General features: G+C 40.5%; 1 protein-coding gene across 3 annotated transcripts in view; it reads left to right on the top strand.

The window, feature by feature from the left end:
• Window positions 1-16,472, top strand: part of far1 (fatty acyl CoA reductase 1) — a 51,629-nt gene extending 35,157 nt beyond the window's left edge. For 2 of the 3 annotated variants that reach the window (XM_049574466.1, XM_049574469.1), the window contains 4 exons: window positions 263-434; window positions 7,127-7,256; window positions 8,739-8,866; window positions 10,721-16,472. In XM_049574466.1, the coding sequence (XP_049430423.1) occupies window positions 263-434; window positions 7,127-7,256; window positions 8,739-8,866; window positions 10,721-10,880 (590 nt within the window). In that variant the 3' untranslated portion in view covers window positions 10,881-16,472. Of the gene's footprint in view, window positions 1-262; window positions 435-2,999; window positions 3,172-7,126; window positions 7,257-8,738; window positions 8,867-10,720 lie in introns of all 3 variants that reach the window. The other variant, XM_049574467.1, reaches the window with a different exon arrangement.
• Window positions 16,473-17,465: the final 993 nt, after the last annotated feature.

Genomic DNA, 17,465 nt, shown 5'->3' with positions numbered 1-17,465 from the left:
TCTTGTGAGGTACATCATGTGATGATGTTGTCTTCTGATACAGTTAAACGTTCACTCACACACAGGGAATCATACTATCATTTGGGTTATCTGTAATAAATCAAGGTAAAATACATCAGCTATCAGATGAGGTGATTTCATTATTTTTTGAAAAGGTTTGACAAGTTTGAAAGGTTTATTTACCAAAGCTTTCAGTTAGACTTAAAAAAATGTATTGAACTGCTGATTGATGACTTGTGTTGAACAACCTTCTGTTTCTTAGAGTACCATGTAATATCCACATTCAAGAGGAACCCCCTTGAGCAGGCCTTCCGTCGGCCCAATGTTAATCTCACAACCAATCACCTAATCAATCAGTACTGGATCGCCGTGAGCCACAAGGCTCCGGCCTTCCTCTATGATCTGTACCTCAGGCTGATTGGACGAGAGCCCAGGTAACCTTGTCATCGCCGACTCGGATGTGCCACACCTCTGCTGTTTTAACGCCAACACCCCCCTCTCACACACGTGCACACACACACCTCTGCTGCTTTAGTCCTGTCACTTTTCTTTTAGTGTAGTAGCCTAACGTCGTAGCTGCAGTGCTAATGTGTTACATAATGCTTGTGCGCAGTTTTGTTGGGAGTTAAAGAATGTATAACCCAGCTGATCTCCTGCTGATAGAGGGGATTACTGATGGGTTCTGCACTCTTTACATCTTGCTTCTTGCAATGTTCATATTCTCAGTTGGGTTCCCAAAATGTCAGCACTAAGGTCATCTCAGTCAGCCTAATGAATGGACTAAGGTGGACCTCAGTCTGAAGATGGTTTGGGAATCCAACCCAGGTGTTGGCCCATTGAAAAACCTCTGCTAGCCACTGAATTGTATATAAAGTAAACTGGATCAGTTGCCCTTTAAATCGAGATACTTAATAGAGAACACCACCTAAATGCAGAATTCCAATATGTTATTTCTATGGCCTTATAAAGTTTAATCAATATTTGTTAACATCAGGTACTCTCTCTCAAAGTCACAAACCAGAGAAGTATGTCTCAAACTTTCGATATCATCAAGTAAAAAGTCTTAAGCTGTTAGCAAAGTTGCCCCAGTTAGTAAGCTCTCCATTTAGAGTTGAAAACCCCCTTTAACTTTGTTGTTACCATTGTTAACTACTGTAAGTTGTCTTTGCACCATGTAAGTAGGTGTGTTTCTTAAGTTTTGTGGGCACTACATACTGCATTGTGTTTGTGTGTGTTTGCTAGCTGCCAGGTTTCTCACCTGGCACCTGCAACTCTGCCACTATTTCCTTCCACATTTCGTCCTTCTTTACGCTATCATGGGAAGAGCTGGAGGACACATTATACAGGCAAGGCTTCTGCTGCCACAACTCGACAAGGTTTTCCTCTTTCCTGGAATCCCACATATTTCTTTTGGCATGTTTTGCCACCATGGCAAGCTGCTATCCGTCTGTTTGTTTGGGTTTTGTGCCAGTGCGTCATTTCATGCTACATTTCTATTAGTTGGTTAGTAGACGTAGTTCATAACAGCAAACACACTGTGAGATGCTCCTTCCAAATTTCTAACACCGTCAGAATTTTATCCCAGGCTGTCTCTGACTGCAAGACTGTGACAACAGCCAGCCTTGAGCATCTGAGCGACGTAGGACAACCGTTGTAGAGCCACAGCCAAAGATATCACCATGTTTCACATTGATCATCTTTTGTCTGCAATGGCCCAAAAATGCACAGTGTTTTTTAACAGTCAGTCTTGTGGTCAGATGTTGCAAGGAGTGCAGCAGTCTCCATTGTTCATCACGACATGCTGTTATCTGTTTCTGTCGATGTACCTGCTGCACAAACCAACGTTTGCCATGAGAAATGGTCCAACCACATCGGTGTCGTACACCTTCATGATGTCCTATCTCCCAGTGGCAGATAATGATGCCAGTATGGCTGGTTTGGTTATAGAAGAATTGTTGATAAGGAGGTTCAAGCCATCAGCCCCACTCTGCTTTCTCACAGCCTGGACAGCAGCTGAGATACTGTCCTCGTGATATGTCTGTAGATAGACATGCACATACTCAAATGTACATGTACACATTACTCAACCACATGGAGAGGTACAAATAGATCTACATATCAACGGTATCAAAGTCTAGGGAGCTAATAGGCTAGGACTGTGTTCTTGGACCTGTGTGTTTGTCATATATATGAACATGAAAATGTTATCTTGGTTTGATTTTTAAAAAAAACAACAAAAAAACAGATTTAATCAGTCAGATGAGCATAACTGACATCGGTTTATAGGAACAGTGTGTAGGATTTAGTGGCATGTAGCAGTGGAGATTGCAGACTGCACCCAGTTGAAACTTCTCCCATGTGCCAAGCACAAAATCCTTGTTAGAATTCCTTCATTGTTCATTATTGTGGGGGTTTGGATGTACATTGCAAGTTAGTATGTGTGTCAGCTTGACTGGTTTGCAGAGGCGTACAACTGTGAGGCACAATTCAGGGTTGTTGTTTTTTTTCTGATAAATTAACTGATTAGTTACTGGGTGGGTTTTGGGCTACTGAAAGCAAAATTAAACAGAAGTGACATCCCTAATTGTAGTGTTAGCAGTTCTGAGACAGAAAATATACCCATATTTTACATACATTCCCCTCAGTGTCTCAGTGCAGCTCATTGTCTGTGGAGCAGCTTCACACTTTACTTGATGGCATCATAAGTTTGAGTCATAGCACTCTGGCTTTTGTTGAGAGAGAGTTGGTCATGTTAACTAATATTTATTGACTTTCTTAGACCATAGGAATAACGTATGAATTTTTAAAGTAGCTGTATTTCCTCTTTAAAGATCTTCAGCACCTCAGACATCATACTGTGATAAAGACTAGCAGTGGTCAAGCTATTCCTCAGGGCCTGCATCTTGCCTAGTATCAACAGGAGGAGGAAACACACATTCTTCTTCATCTCGTCCTCTCTGTGTCCTCCTTGTCCTGTCATTTGTATCTTTTTCCTACAGAGTACTGTATAAACATGACCTTCAAGACCAATCCCTTAGAGCAGGCCTTCAGAAGGCCCAATGTCAATCTGCGCTCCAACCCCTTTACTAATCAGTACTGGACCACTGTCAGCCACACGCTGCCAGCCCTGCTCTATGATGGTTATCTCAGGCTGACAGGCCGCAAGCCCCGGTAAGGTTGCAACTGCCCCCATGCACTTTCCCCTCTGCCAGTCAGCCCCCATCTTTCCCACAAACCCACCCTCCCCTACTGTGTGGTTTTGTTGTTTTTTACTGACTGGTTCTGTGGGATGGTGGGAACAGGGAGGGAAGAAACAAAACGTTTGCCGTGTCTTTAGTTGACCTCATGGCATCAGCTGGACTGAGTGTCATCTGGCTTCTATCAGAGCATGTTTTCAGCTTTGCTCTGCTTGTAGGGATTTTTTAAAACAACTCTTTTATTCAAAGAAGACTTTTTGTGAACAAGCCATGCTGTGAACATGACATCCATTATTGCCATCCCCCACTTCTCACCCAATCATGGAAAATGCAGAGACACCATGGGACTTCCTGGTCATTTAGAAAAGTTGTATCCAGTCGGAGTCAGAGCATGTACTGCTGAATACAACGCCTATGCATGCTGCTTGATTAATATCCAGGTTAATGTTTTCTCTCTTTAGTACAAGCCAGAGGTATTTCAGACATTACATGTGAAGCAATGCCAAGCATTCTTCCACAATCCAACCTCTTTATATGCTGAATTTCACTTGATGTATGGCTGTCTGAAATTAATTTGGCTTGTAAGCTAAGTCACATTCTGCTGGTGTTATATGATTTGACTGGGTGTGTCATCAGCTGTAATGTAAGTAATGATTATATCTGCCTCTATTTGCCGATCAACCATGCATGTCTTTCACATCCTTTGAATCATTCACACAGGAGGAGTACGAGTCATCTCAAACTGCCTTGATGAGTGTAAATGTTTAAAGTGACAGCATGTTACCCAAATCAAACAGGCCTATCATTGCATTGGGGCTTTTTATTCAGAACAAATTGAAATGGTTGCAACCATGCATGTCAAATACTGTCAATTTTTTACTTAAGAGCTTAAAATTTATTGAATAAGAAAAAAATGTGCAGTTTGAAGATTCGGAGACCCTCCTGTGATTCTCACAGTAATATTTTCACATTCTCACCCTAATTACCACAACACTGGTTACTAGTTTTAAATAAGTATCACCTAAATTATAATCCCCTAAATCTGAACTAACACAAAAATCAAGTATTCTAACTGGAGTCCCTCGTGTGAACAGGAGGGCAATGTTGTGTACTGCTTTGGCAGTAAATGGATTTTATTCATATTGTATTGTGTTTAAATTATTTTTGGTAAGATATTGACCTAAATATCGACATATACCCTAAATTTGGTTCATGGGTCCATTTACAGTGTATTGTCTGTCCTCCTGGTCTGCACACAGGACAAATCCAGTTAGTCCTGATTTGTAGCAGTCACTGTCTTCAGGGCAGGAATCACAGACCTGACAAGTTGCAGTGCTATGACAATGTTTGGATAACCCTCTTGGCTATTTGGAAATTTTGAAGTGATTTCTATATTTTTAAAAAAAAATATCTTTAACAAATCGGTGGAGCATTTTGGTATACACTACAGTTCATTTTTATGATGTCAGTAAAATCCATAAATTCATAAAATTAAAGTATGGACACCCCTAATTGTAAAGGGAGACAATATTTCAATCTGGACCCTATTTTCCCATGTTTTTAAGTGACTAATGGGAACAACAATTTCTGAAATTGGTCGAAAATATACCGTGAGACCACTTGAGTTGGCAGTGGTGAAGCAGGCTGCAGTGTTATCTCTGCAGGCAATTAAGGACCATCAATGTATGTCCACTAAAAGTGTTTGTTTTTGCCACTGACAGCTCATATTGCAGTCATAAGTGTCAACACTATGGAAAGGACTCCTACAGCAATAGACGTTTTTGTTTAAGACTGCGATCCAGTGGCATCAGTTAGTCATAATGGGCCCTAGTGCACGCTATGGTGAACATATAGTCACCTGATCAGAGACATGACATTCGATAACTTTAACATAAATATTAATCAGCAATCATAACTGCATATTTATGTAACAACAAATACCAAAGAAATGAAGAAATTGGTAACTTAACAATTCCAATAGGTGATTTATTAATCTCATAGAACAGTTGATTTATAGTTGTGGAATAAGTATGTAATTTTGTTTATAGATGCTATGATTATTTTACAAAAAAGAATTAAAAATAAACATGACGGAGATTGGTTCATCTTGTTCAGGGGGGAACTGCCCATTGGTTCGACATCCCATTGTTCCGACCATATTAAACTCATTGTTCCGAAGTCCGTTCCGAAATCATCATGATGCCCTGTGGTTAAGGTCTGGTTAGGTTTAGGCACAAAAACCACTTGGTTAGGGTCAGGAAAAGCTCATGGTGTGGGTTAAAATGAAAAAGAAAGTGACAAACACATAAGCTGTGAGCCTGCTCCGCCTCAAGTCGGTCGCGGCGCACCATACGCCCGCCGCGAGCCGTTCAGCACCGCAGACAGTCGGACTAATGGGATGTCGAACCAATGGGCTGTCGAACCAATGACATGGACCCGTTCAGGGGCATATATAGCAAATGGCACTGTCTTTAATTTAATGAGAGTTCTTCTTTGCACACAGGCTTATTTTCAAGGTGGCAATCACTCAAGCGGGCCCATTCTCCACCCAACACATGGTTGGAGGGATAACTCTCTCTATCTCATGGGCCCCAGTACAACTGCACTGCCTGCACTGTCTGTAGTTATGCCCCTGCTAGGGTCCTTTTTGAAAAATGAAAATCACCATTGCCAAACCCACCAGTCTCCATTGAAATAAACATTGTTTTTATCATGGTAAAACATACTTCATTCAAAGCTGACAGAAACAAAATATAACTTAGAAAAGGTGTCTTGTTGCATGTCTCCACTGTTAAAATAATCACCAACTCTAGTTTGGTTTTAATGAACCCTTTATTCACCCAGTTACATGTGAAAATATGCTAGCTCTATACACACTAAAATGACTGCCTATTTGAATGGAGTCTGGTGGGTTTGGCAGTGGTGATTTTGGGACCGTTTTTGATTCAACAAAAAGGATCTTACTTTTCAACAAAAAGGTCTGTCTCTGTAGAGATCCTTTCCATAATGTTGTCAGACACTTAGAATTACAATCTGAGCCTGTCAGTGACAAAAACAAGCACTTTTAGTGGACAGTGCTAAATTGCCCACAGAGATTACATTGCAGCTGGTTTAATTGCTGCTGGCTGCAATGTTCTCTCTTGAGTACTGGACCAATTGTTGTTTCAATTCTTCACTTAGACACAAAAGCGAGGGTAGTAGGTTCCAGTTTGGAAAGTAATGTTACCTTTAAAAGCTGCTTCTAAATCTGATGCCACTGAAATTTCATGTTGCTGCTGTCTTGTGAAAAAAATGTATTTCCAGTTTTAATCAAAGGCTTAATAGAATTGGCACTGGATAGTTGGGATAGTAACTAACAAAACGGAAAAACAAAAAGGACAGTGATTGAAGTTAAAGTCACCAGCTTAGATCATTCAGCGTCAAGAAGTGTACAGGCACATAGCACCATAGCACTTAAATTATCACCTGCTTATATTACAATTATTAGATTTGAAATCTGCTTAATCAGATGTTTGTAATTCAGAAAAGTCATGCCCATAGCATATAATGTGTATCATGTAGTGAATATTTTTGAACCAGTGAAATACAAGATTCATGCACATATCCTACAGTGTTAAATGAACAATTTTGAGACTGAACTAGACAGTAAAGAACTCACATTGTATAAAACCTTTGCTACAAAGGTCTTTTAGTGTTACTGTAACTGGTGTTTATCTTTGCACAGAAGTTAACTTCTGCCTCTGCTCTCCCCTCCTCCAACACCATGACCCTTGTCTTGCTCTTCATTCATTATTCCTCCTCGCTTTCATCATCCATGACACTTTTCCACACTCAATTCCTCCCGTATCCCCTGCACACACCTCCCTCTGTGTCTCTTATTGCTTCTCTCCTTCCTTTTCCATCTTACCATCACCGCTTATTCATCACAGGATGATGAAGACAATCACACGCCTCCACAAAGCCATGATGGTCCTGGAGTATTTCACCAGTCACTCCTGGGTGTGGAACAACGACAACGTAGCCATGCTGATGGCCCAGATGAGCCCAGATGATAAGAAGGTAGGGAGGAGACGGATGACGGTGATGTTTTTATATGGAAAACATCAGTCTCCCTCACTTCATTAACACTTTGTCCCTCTGTTGCCCACATACGCACCACCATACAACACAGACCTGTACACACTGAGGAGATGGCAGACAGATGAACCACTCAGTGCGTTAATGTCTGATAGTAGGCTGGCTACAGTACAGCGAGTTATTCATTCAGTGGTGACGTCAATTTGGAGTGAACAGAGATGTTTTTCAAGATAACTGTCTGGAAGAATCTGCATTTTTTTTATGTACTCTTCACACATTAGAGCTATTGTTCCCACACTAACTGACTAACTGTATTATTAGTTGGAATAGTGATTAAAGTGTCTCATTTAAATTTTGAATTAATAGTGTCTTTCTTCCACCAAAACAAGCTACAGGCTGCTTGGGTACTCGAAACCTTTAATTCCCTGAGTGCTGACTGAAAAGCGGTCACTGCCTCCAAGGCTGCCAGCATTAACTCCATCTCACTGTTCACTGATCCTACCACAAGCCATGAGCCACTGTATCTTTCTCATCTCTCAGCCAATGACCAGGTCTCATTCTCCCCTCATGGTGCTGGACACCACTGGGGGTTAGATTAGCCAGCTAGAGCTCAGTGCTGTCTCCTCGCTGTGATTACTTACTGTATTCTCACTTATTCTTTCTTATTAGATGCATACAAGCAATTCAGTTTAATTCTTTAATTTTTATTACTTAAATTGCCCATTTGCTCCCCCATATTCTGTCACAAAAAATGACTTTTAAGATGTCACAGTTGAAAAAGTACCAGTGTACATTATAAAATCAGCAATGACTGAATTCTGTTTTGCTGCTGACACATTTTTGATGTTATTAATGATTGTGCTTGTCCTACTATGACAAGTTAAAATGTTTACATTGAAAAATGTCTGTTTCTCTGGCGTTTAACAAGTGCAGAGTTACAATCTCACGGTTTATTGTTTTCTTTTCTTTTTGAATAATTGCTTTGAAAAATGTCAGTTTGTTCATGGTAGGGCAGACTTATTGGTTTGGCCATATACAGTTGACCTGAGTTTTCTTATTTCAAGTTTAACTAATTTTTTATTTTTTAAAATTAAGTTTGATATCTAGTGAGGTGGGATTTTCTTCTGTTTTTCTGTGAATTTCATCTTTGATAATCAAGATTTTTTGCTCAACTAAAATCGATACTGAAATATTTTTGCATTGTCCCTCGGTGCGTGTCATGTTGGCTGATACTAATTTCTAACTTGTTCGTTTGTTGTTTGTTGTTTTTTCTTTTTTACCATTTCAAACATCTGTTGGTGGCAGTCAAAAATAAAAAATCACCCAGCCACTAAATCAAAATCAAGAAACTTGTGATAATGACTTCCATCCCAGATAATAAATGAGATTGTTGAAGACTGTACTTATCAGTCACTTAAAAGCTGGCATTTCACTGAGACTGTTTATTTGTTTTTATTTCTGTAGGTGTTCAATTTTGATGTCCGTCAGTTGCACTGGGCGGAGTACATGGAAAGTTACTGTATGGGCACCAAAAAATATGTCCTGAATGAAGAGCTGTCAGGCCTGCCTGCAGCACGCAAACATCTCAACAAGTAAGCGTGGAATCCAATCTGCAAATCTGCCAACACATATAGACACAGACTTGCAGAGAGTAGTCATCTAGGTCACCATACTGGAGATAAATCTCAACTGTACTTAAATATCCTTTAGGGTTTCAAGTACCTCAGTTCATCCTTCCATTAACCACTGATGTCCTTTACATTTGTCAGGAATATGAGGGGTTTTTTTTTAGCTAAATTGTTCTTCAGATTATCATCATGCAGTCAGAGTGGTGGTAATCCTCTCAGCTTTCACAAAGCTCATGTAAATGATTCAGCATGCAGAAACTTTCAACGAATTAAAAGGACAGGGCATGAATTAAAAATGGTACATCCAACATCTGTGTAAATTTGACTTGGGATGTGATTTATGTTGTTCGGAATAGGGACATCAATTCTGGTTCATTTTGCTTTCCCCAACGCCTAATAACTGGTAACTGACTGCTTAACCTAAAAACAAACCCAAAAAAAGTAAAATGACTTGAAATAAAAGAGGCTTTTTCTTTTCTTTTAGTGACATTAGCCCAATTTCAAAGCCCTATCCATTTAGAGATGGTGATATTTTAGTTTTTTATGATGTGAATATCTTGCCTTTTATTTTGTTTGCTAGTGGCTTTGCTGACAGACAGCTGGCCATATGTGTTAACATAATATCCACTGCCCTCCCTCCAGTCTCCACTGGTTATCAAACGTTAGCCTTGGCCGTCCTGCACTAACCAACAGCACTGCTCATTTACGATAACTGCTGATAACATTGTTTCAGTGATGGGATAGCGTTGCTGCAGAAACATGGTGGCAACCCTCTGGTTCCCCCCAGGTTGCCTCAGCAAGTAAGCAGCTTCATTTTGAGCAGCAGAACTCCTTACGCACTGAATATGTTAGCACTACTCACTGTGCTGACATAGGTAACAATGTTACCGTGTTTAGAGTGTTAACTTAGTTAACAATGCTAACGAAGGGGTTGCAGCTCAAAATTAAGCCAATTATTCACTCAGGCAACCTTGGAGGAGACCAGAGGGTGGGCACAATGTTTTCAATGTAACACTGTTGGGTTGGCAAGGTATGAATAGCAGTAATCACCAAATGACCAAATGACCAAACCACTAGCTAGCTCCCTCCACACCCGGACCAATCAGCCAAAACATTAAAACCACTGATGGGTCAAGTGAATAACACTGATCATCTCATCACAATGCAGTGCCTTGGGTCCTGGCATTCATGTGGATGCCACTTGACACGTTCCATCCACCCTAACACCATTTCAGACCCGCCCCCCCCCCCAAAGCAACAACAGTCCCCGATGGCAGTGGCCTTCCCAGCAAAACAGTGCACCATGCTACACTGAGGCACAGGACAGAGAGCTCAAGGCATCCACCTGGCCACTAAATTCCCCAGATCCCAATCTGATAAAGCATTGTGGATGTACCTCTGATCCACCGTGGGACCTCCTTGGATTGGACTTGGCTCTAACCCATCAAGGCATGGTCACGGGGGTGTCATGTTGTGTCTGGCGCCAGGGTGTTGGCGGCCATCCTTTGAATCCTGTGAGTTGCGAGGTGGAGTACCGGCCCATTCCACGGATGCTTGATCAGACTGGGATCTGGGGCATTTGGAAGCCAGGTTTACTGTGTCATCTGTCAGTGGTTTTAATATTTGGCTTGTCAGTGTAGACTGACATGCATAACTAGTCAAAAACAATCTCAGCATTTAACCGCTTAACAGTTAATAGATGACATACCTAGTTCAGAATAAACTGTTTCATATTTATGTCTTCCCCCTAGCAAACATAAAATTGGAGTCCTTTGTTTGAAGCTCATGATTTTTTTCAATTGTGTGTCTGTTTCCAAGGCTGAGAAACATCCGCTATACCTTCAACACCATTCTGGTGGTGCTCATCTGGCGCGTCTTCATCGCCCGATCCCAGATGGCCCGAAACATCTGGTACTTTGTGGTGAGCCTCTGCTACAAATTCCTCTCCTACTTCAGAGCTTCCTCCACCATGAGATAATGAGCTGGGGCCAGGGTGGTGGGCGGCAAGGCTAAGGGGGCGAAGAAATGAAGAAACACTGGCTGTGGATGATGAGAGGCTCCTGAGCTTACTGTCTCTGGCCCCGTGTTCGCCCTGACACTCCAGGGTTAAATGGAATCATTAAATCCACAAAGACAAAGCTATTGGACAAGCCTGGAGTCCACAGCAATCTAAATGTTGCATATCTCGGATTCATCTAACCTGATCTCTAGCATTTCATAAAACACTGAGAGCATGGATTTATCTCACAATGTACAATGCTCAGACTAACAGCACTTGGAGTAGTTAAAGAAGGAGGACCCCACGCCCTTATTCTTTTCATTTCCAGTCAGTCTGGCCCCCCTGTGGCAACAGCTTTACTCCTGCAGTCTTTAAGCTCTGGAGCACCCAAACCTGTTCCTCCTCTTCTGTCTGTTCGCCTGGCTGCCTGCAAAATAAAGCTATGCATTGGATGATGCTCCGCTGCAAAAATCCTCAGCTGATTTTGAGTCAGTCCAGGCTTCCTCTTCTGTACATGTAATCTCTCATTGAAGGAGAACCACTCCAACTGCTGCATAAGTTGTATTTCTCTGCTGTCACCTGAAAACATAACTCCAGTTTTTTATTTTCCTTTTTTTTCTTCTCTCTTGGGTTTTGTGTGCTGTTCTTGTCAATTTTCTGCTAGAAAGGCCTATTGAAAGGTTTTAAAAAATAGTTACAGAAATGTGTTATAAGCAGGGTTTTCATCTGACAGCAGCTTTAGCTAGGCAAAGCACTCTCAGCTTCTGGGGCATTGGAGCCAGTTTTGCACATTTGGATGAAGGATGATTCTGTACTGACTCAGTGAAGGCTCGTTCAGGGACAGGCAAACCTAGGAATCATTGTTAAACTCTTTCTTCCCCTCCATACCCTAAGACCAAAGCCATTTCAACCAATGTTTGACAGTTGCACTGACAGCTTGGTTTGAAAAGAAAGTTGACATTGCAGGTGCTTATGGGGGCTTGCTTATGCTGACCCATCCCCCACCAAGAGTTGTCATTGGCTGTCTTTTACTCTTCTGCTTGGCAAAGAGTAGCTCAACAACATTGCACTCCCATTTGTCCCCAGTGAACTGCAGTGGCTAGTTCCCTAATTACAACCAAGCACAATGTAGATTGTAATACAATGGCTTTATCCAGTGCCTACAAACTGATTGTTCTTGCATCAGCAAATCTTGCAAATCGAGCTTCTTCTTCTACAGGTTCCTTGTTTGTTGTGTCTGAAAGTCATTCGTGACAGTCTTAAAGCTATTTTTGCCAAAAAAAAAATACCTCTTAGCTAACAGACACGTAGCTCAGTAGAGGATGGAACAGATGGAGTTGAGATGAGAAATATTGTCACTTTTGGCTTCTTTTTGTGCATTATGCTTGAGATTTCCAACTATTTAAGTCCCGGTTGACATATTGAGTCATCGATGTACACTGTTGGTGATAACTCATAATTATTTATCTTTGTTAGCACACTACTTTTCAGGTAGCTCCAACTGTAGCTCATCATCTTTGTAAAAAATATATATATATACCATATTTTCCCAGGTTTTTGTGTTGTGTTCAAGTGACTAATGGAGCAGAGAATTTTTGAAATTGGTCCAGTAATGAGAGAGACTGCTGCAGCCACAGTGGCAAAACAGGCTGCAATGTAATCCTGCAGGTACTCGAGCACTGTCAGTTTATGTCTGTTTGAATTGGTTGTTTGTTTTTTTTTTCACTGACAGGTTCAGATTGTTATTGTCTGACAGCATTATGGAAAGGATCCATACAGAGAAATTAAATAATGTTTTTCACCTTTCGCCGATTAAGTCTGTTTAATAGTGTACAACCAAGTCTATCTCAAGGATGAGTAGCAAAGGAGGAGCTCAGGTCTCGTTCTGAAATCTCAAGGACTTTTCCAGGTTATTGAAATCAGCTAAATATTCAGCCACAACACAACCTGAACTGCCCAACACAACATACTTTCCCAGGCACTCCTTTCTCCAACCTTCACTAACATTTCTACCATTGTTTTCCTGCAATAAGTCACCTCTTGCCAGAGTTCAGAATGAGTCTTCTGCTTGAGCTAGACGTGGTCACAATAACAAATAGACCAGCGAAATGTAAGAGAAAACATTTAATTTCTCTGTAGAGTCTGTTCCATAATGTCAGACACTTCTAATAACAATCTGAGCCTGTCAGTGGCAAGAACAAGCACTGTTGGTGAATGTATAATAACAGTGCACAATTGTCCACAGGGAGTACATTGCTGCCTGTTTTGCCATTGTGGCTGCAGCAGTCTCTCTCAATACTGGACCAGTTTCAGAAATTGTTGTCTCCATAATTGTCTCAGACACAAACGTGGGAAAATGGGGTCCAGGTGAATACAAACCTAAGTTTCCCTTTATGTCATTTTTATGGTTCAGTCTGTTAGTTACTTGTTCATTTACTATCTTAGTTGCTTTTGTTTCTAACCTGCTGTTAAACCGTTCTGTTGCCTTGATCATTCTGTCTGGTTCCATAGGAAATGTGTCTTTCAGGCAAGAAATGTTGGCTTGTTACAGAGTTGGTAATATGAGCTGAGGCAGCATTTTGTTGCATCAAATTTCTCTGGGTTTTTATAGGAATTAACCCTCATTGCCATATCAAGTCTTCTATCAATATACCTGAGGTTTACCTGTGCATATTTGTCTTGTCTGTTACGTATTTCTCAAGCACACTACAATGTTCCAAACAGCAGGGTGTGACCGTGTGCTCATCTTTGGTTGTGCTTGCATGTGTCTTCTCAAAGTGTCTTAGGCCATAGCAGCTTCAAACACCTCCATGTACATCCTGTGAATGTCCCAGATTCATTAAGGAATGTGACTTTGGTCTTTTTCACTCTCGCAGCATGAGCCGTTTTACAAAGGATCATGTGACTCGGTGGAAAGATGCACCCTTTTGGAAAGACATGTGAATCGTGCCTGAACTTTTTTCAATATTCTAACAATGTGAAAAGAGAGCAATCAGATCTATGTTTTCTAATTATTTTGTGTACAGCTCTATTTAGGTAGACTTGAAAATACAGATGTATTTTTATGCTAATGACATTGCGTGGCTATTTTACTGACAAGAAGCTTACTGAACCAATTTCAGCTGCTGTAAATAATACTTTAAAAAACTAAATATGTAAACAGAAGTGCAGTATGTCCACAGCTCAATTTAAATGTTGTAAGTTGCTTGTGACTTAACTGTATATGTACATGTTCTTTTCTCTCTTTGAATGTAATAGAATAACACAGCCTGACTTGTTTGCACAGCCAGAATCTTCCTCTGACTCCTGAAACAAGAAATTAACAATACTGTAACTGGCTGTAATTTTAATATTAAGCAAGTGTTTGTTCATTGCAGTGCCGTGCGATCCATTTTTGCTGTTGTTATCCCCATTTCCTTGTGACAGTGTGAGTGAGTTGGTCAGTTTTGTCATGGTGAATGGATGTCATGCTCTTGTTTAGTGTTGTGTGAGGAAAAAATGGCATGTCTAATTCAGGGTTTTCTTTAATTAGTTCTATTGGTTTGAGAAGTGAGAGCAGTGGACGGGTCCTTTTCGTGTTCTCACTTTCGATATCGGGAACTACTGAATCGTACCAACTACTGTTCATCAAACAGGGCATTGTACACAAGTTACACCAGCATCCGCTCCACTTGGAACAAATCCTAAATGGAGTCAAATTAATCCAGTATACAGTCACAGAAGCCCCTGAAAACATGGTGTCAGATACTTCTGTACAACATGAAACATTCATAACTGCACAATAACCAAAGGAATAGTTTGACTTTCTTGCTGAGAGTTAGATGAGAAAGATTAATACCACTCTCATATCAGCAGCTAGTTAGCATAGCTTAGCATTAAGACCGGAAACAGGATGAAACCACTAGTCTGGCTCTGTCTAAAGGTAACAAAACCAGTGACAAAGAACAGGATACAGCGTCAAAGGCAGGACCCCATCCATACTTATGAACATTGCCCAGTTGTGCATGGAGCTAAAAGATGTTCAACTGCGATAGATAAAATTACCCAGATCTGCACTGCTTCCGCAGTTTAGTGCTCCACTAACTTAAATGGGAATGAAATGATTTTATCATGCAGCTTCTAGACTTTCCAAATGTTTTCTGACCAAATAGATCAAATTCTTATAGTGAAACATGTCAATTCAGGGGGCTGTGATGCTCAAAAAATTTATCCACTGTTTGACAGATGTATTTTCTGCTAATTAAGTCTTTGGAGAAAAGTCTTTACGGGCCATATGGCAGCAAGAGATAAACTAATTCCACTGTTTGGTCACTTCAGGAAATGTCTTTAAAGCATGACACACTTCCTGAGGGCTTGACCAGCACCCCTGGACTTCCTCGACTCTCTGCTGGTCTCCCAGCAACCTCACTGTGACGAGAAGACTCTAGACTAACTCATCAACGTGAAGTTTACACTTAGATATTTGTACAGATTAAACAATGAGATACAATATATTAATAAGTGAGCTGATTGTAGATTTTATCATCTTTGGACAGAGCCAGGCCAGCAGAGTTTACGTCTTTCTAGCTAACAGCCACATATTGATCGACAGAAATGATTGGCAACAATCTTCTCATTCAATTTTTAGCAAGAAAGAGGGTTGGCATATTTCTGAAAATGTCAAACTATTCCTTTTTAATTTAGGAAAAAGACATATAGGATTAATTTCAGGATCAGGACTGTGGCTGTGGTTGGATTAGATTTGAATGAGACTGGAGTGACCTCAGATTTTGATTCAGATGTTGCTATATGCAAATTGGTACACAGAAATGAGTGACATCACCCTTCTCTAACTTACTCTGGCCCACCTCAAATCAGTGAGAACACGAACGAAAAAATAAATGCAGAAATCTCATGTGAAATAACTGACCTGGCATCATATAGGACCTTATGTCTCTTATTTAAAAAAGCTGTTTGATAAAATTGATATACAGGCCCTTAGGGAACTTATCATTCTGAATGACAGATCACAGCTTATTGAACTCACATTTGGATTTGGCGCTTAAACTGATTAATAGATTAAATGAGTCTTTAGTTTTCCCATCAAGCTTTTGTAGGGCTGAATGCTCATTCTTTATGGATATTTAAAAACCATTTCCTCCTAAAACTTCTGTTGATACACTGTTGTATTCATGTGAAATGTTGCCCGTCTGGTTTTTCTTGCTTCTTGTTATCATGCTCAAAGATTATGTTTGCTCCGTTTTTACGTGGCCAACACAACATAGGTCCATATGCTTTAGCTGTACTGGAGTGCTAATAAGCTTTTCTTAGAGGCTGTGATCACACTTAGACTGGTTAGTGTCAATGCTCATTTTTGAATGTGTTCATGTGGCTCTAGAGGTGACTTGTTTCATCGCTCCTTTCTTGAGCAGCATGGTGAGCACAGATCACTGTGTTCACTTTCTGAAAGAGGGAAAGTAGTTCTTGCCACAGTCATTGTCAATGTGAAACTCCAAAAACAATAAATCAATGGGTGCCTTTTTGTTTGTAAACCAAAAAGAAGGAATAAACTGTGTTTAATCCTCCTCCTGATTAAGATGTTTTATTTCTCATGACTTTGGTTTGAGTAGAAAAGTCGTCACTATCCAAGGCTCAACGGGGGAATAACAGCATGATTGACAGTGAAACAAATAATCCATCAGTTTCAATCTGTCCAGCTGACCTGATTCCTGTGGTGCGTAACAGATATGTCCTCCACTTCACACACTGTATCAGGAAGCGGGACTAAAGTGGAAGCTATTGAACAGCTCCATTAAGATTTAATGCTGCCATTCAGGATTATACTCGACTCCATGAATGAAAGGATTGGCCCGTCCTTGTTTCAGAGGGCTCAATTTTCATTTCTAGAAACACAGGGGGCTGAGGACATCAGTGCCGTGCCATGGTGACCTTTGACCTCTGCACATCATACTGATGTTAAGCTTAAAACTTGTATTTGTGAGTGGGGTTGGGTGAAGTTTGTTAAAAAAGGTTATTACATGTAACACAATTACTGTGAAAGATCAGTTGATGTGTGACTGTGTATGCCCAGACAGGGGCAGGTAATATGATTACTGGCTCACATAAATGCTGTTGTGTCTGATCTGTTGCCCTCACTTGACTCCGGTTGCTAAGCGATCTGACGCTGGAGAGTGTGTCTGGATATTGTTTCGCAGTGGAGAGGTTTCTCACTGTAAGTGAAGACTTTGAGGACGACTGCCATCAAATCTCATTTTAGAGAACATGAGTTTCCTACTTTGTCACCATCCATCACTGGATTTGTTCTGTACAAACAAATACAACCTCAGCTCAATTAGAACATATGATGTATAAAAAAGTGAAATATAAAATAACTTCAGAAGTAAAAAAGTAAAAGAAAGAAAACGAATGCAGTATATGCAATGTAAAAAATACATAATATCACATAAATGCGAAGGTGATGGGATCAAAGAGTACCACTATTGATAGGAAAGGATAGGTGAGTATGGAAATGGCACAACAAATATACCGTACAAGTAGAAAGATGCATCACACTCATGGAAGACC

The sequence above is a fragment of the Epinephelus fuscoguttatus genome, linkage group LG4 (genome assembly GCF_011397635.1).
Source record: "Epinephelus fuscoguttatus linkage group LG4, E.fuscoguttatus.final_Chr_v1".
Classification (NCBI taxonomy): Eukaryota; Metazoa; Chordata; class Actinopteri; order Perciformes; family Serranidae; genus Epinephelus; species Epinephelus fuscoguttatus.
Note: the sequence above shows the minus strand (reverse complement) of the source record. Positions and strands in the feature narration are given on the sequence as shown.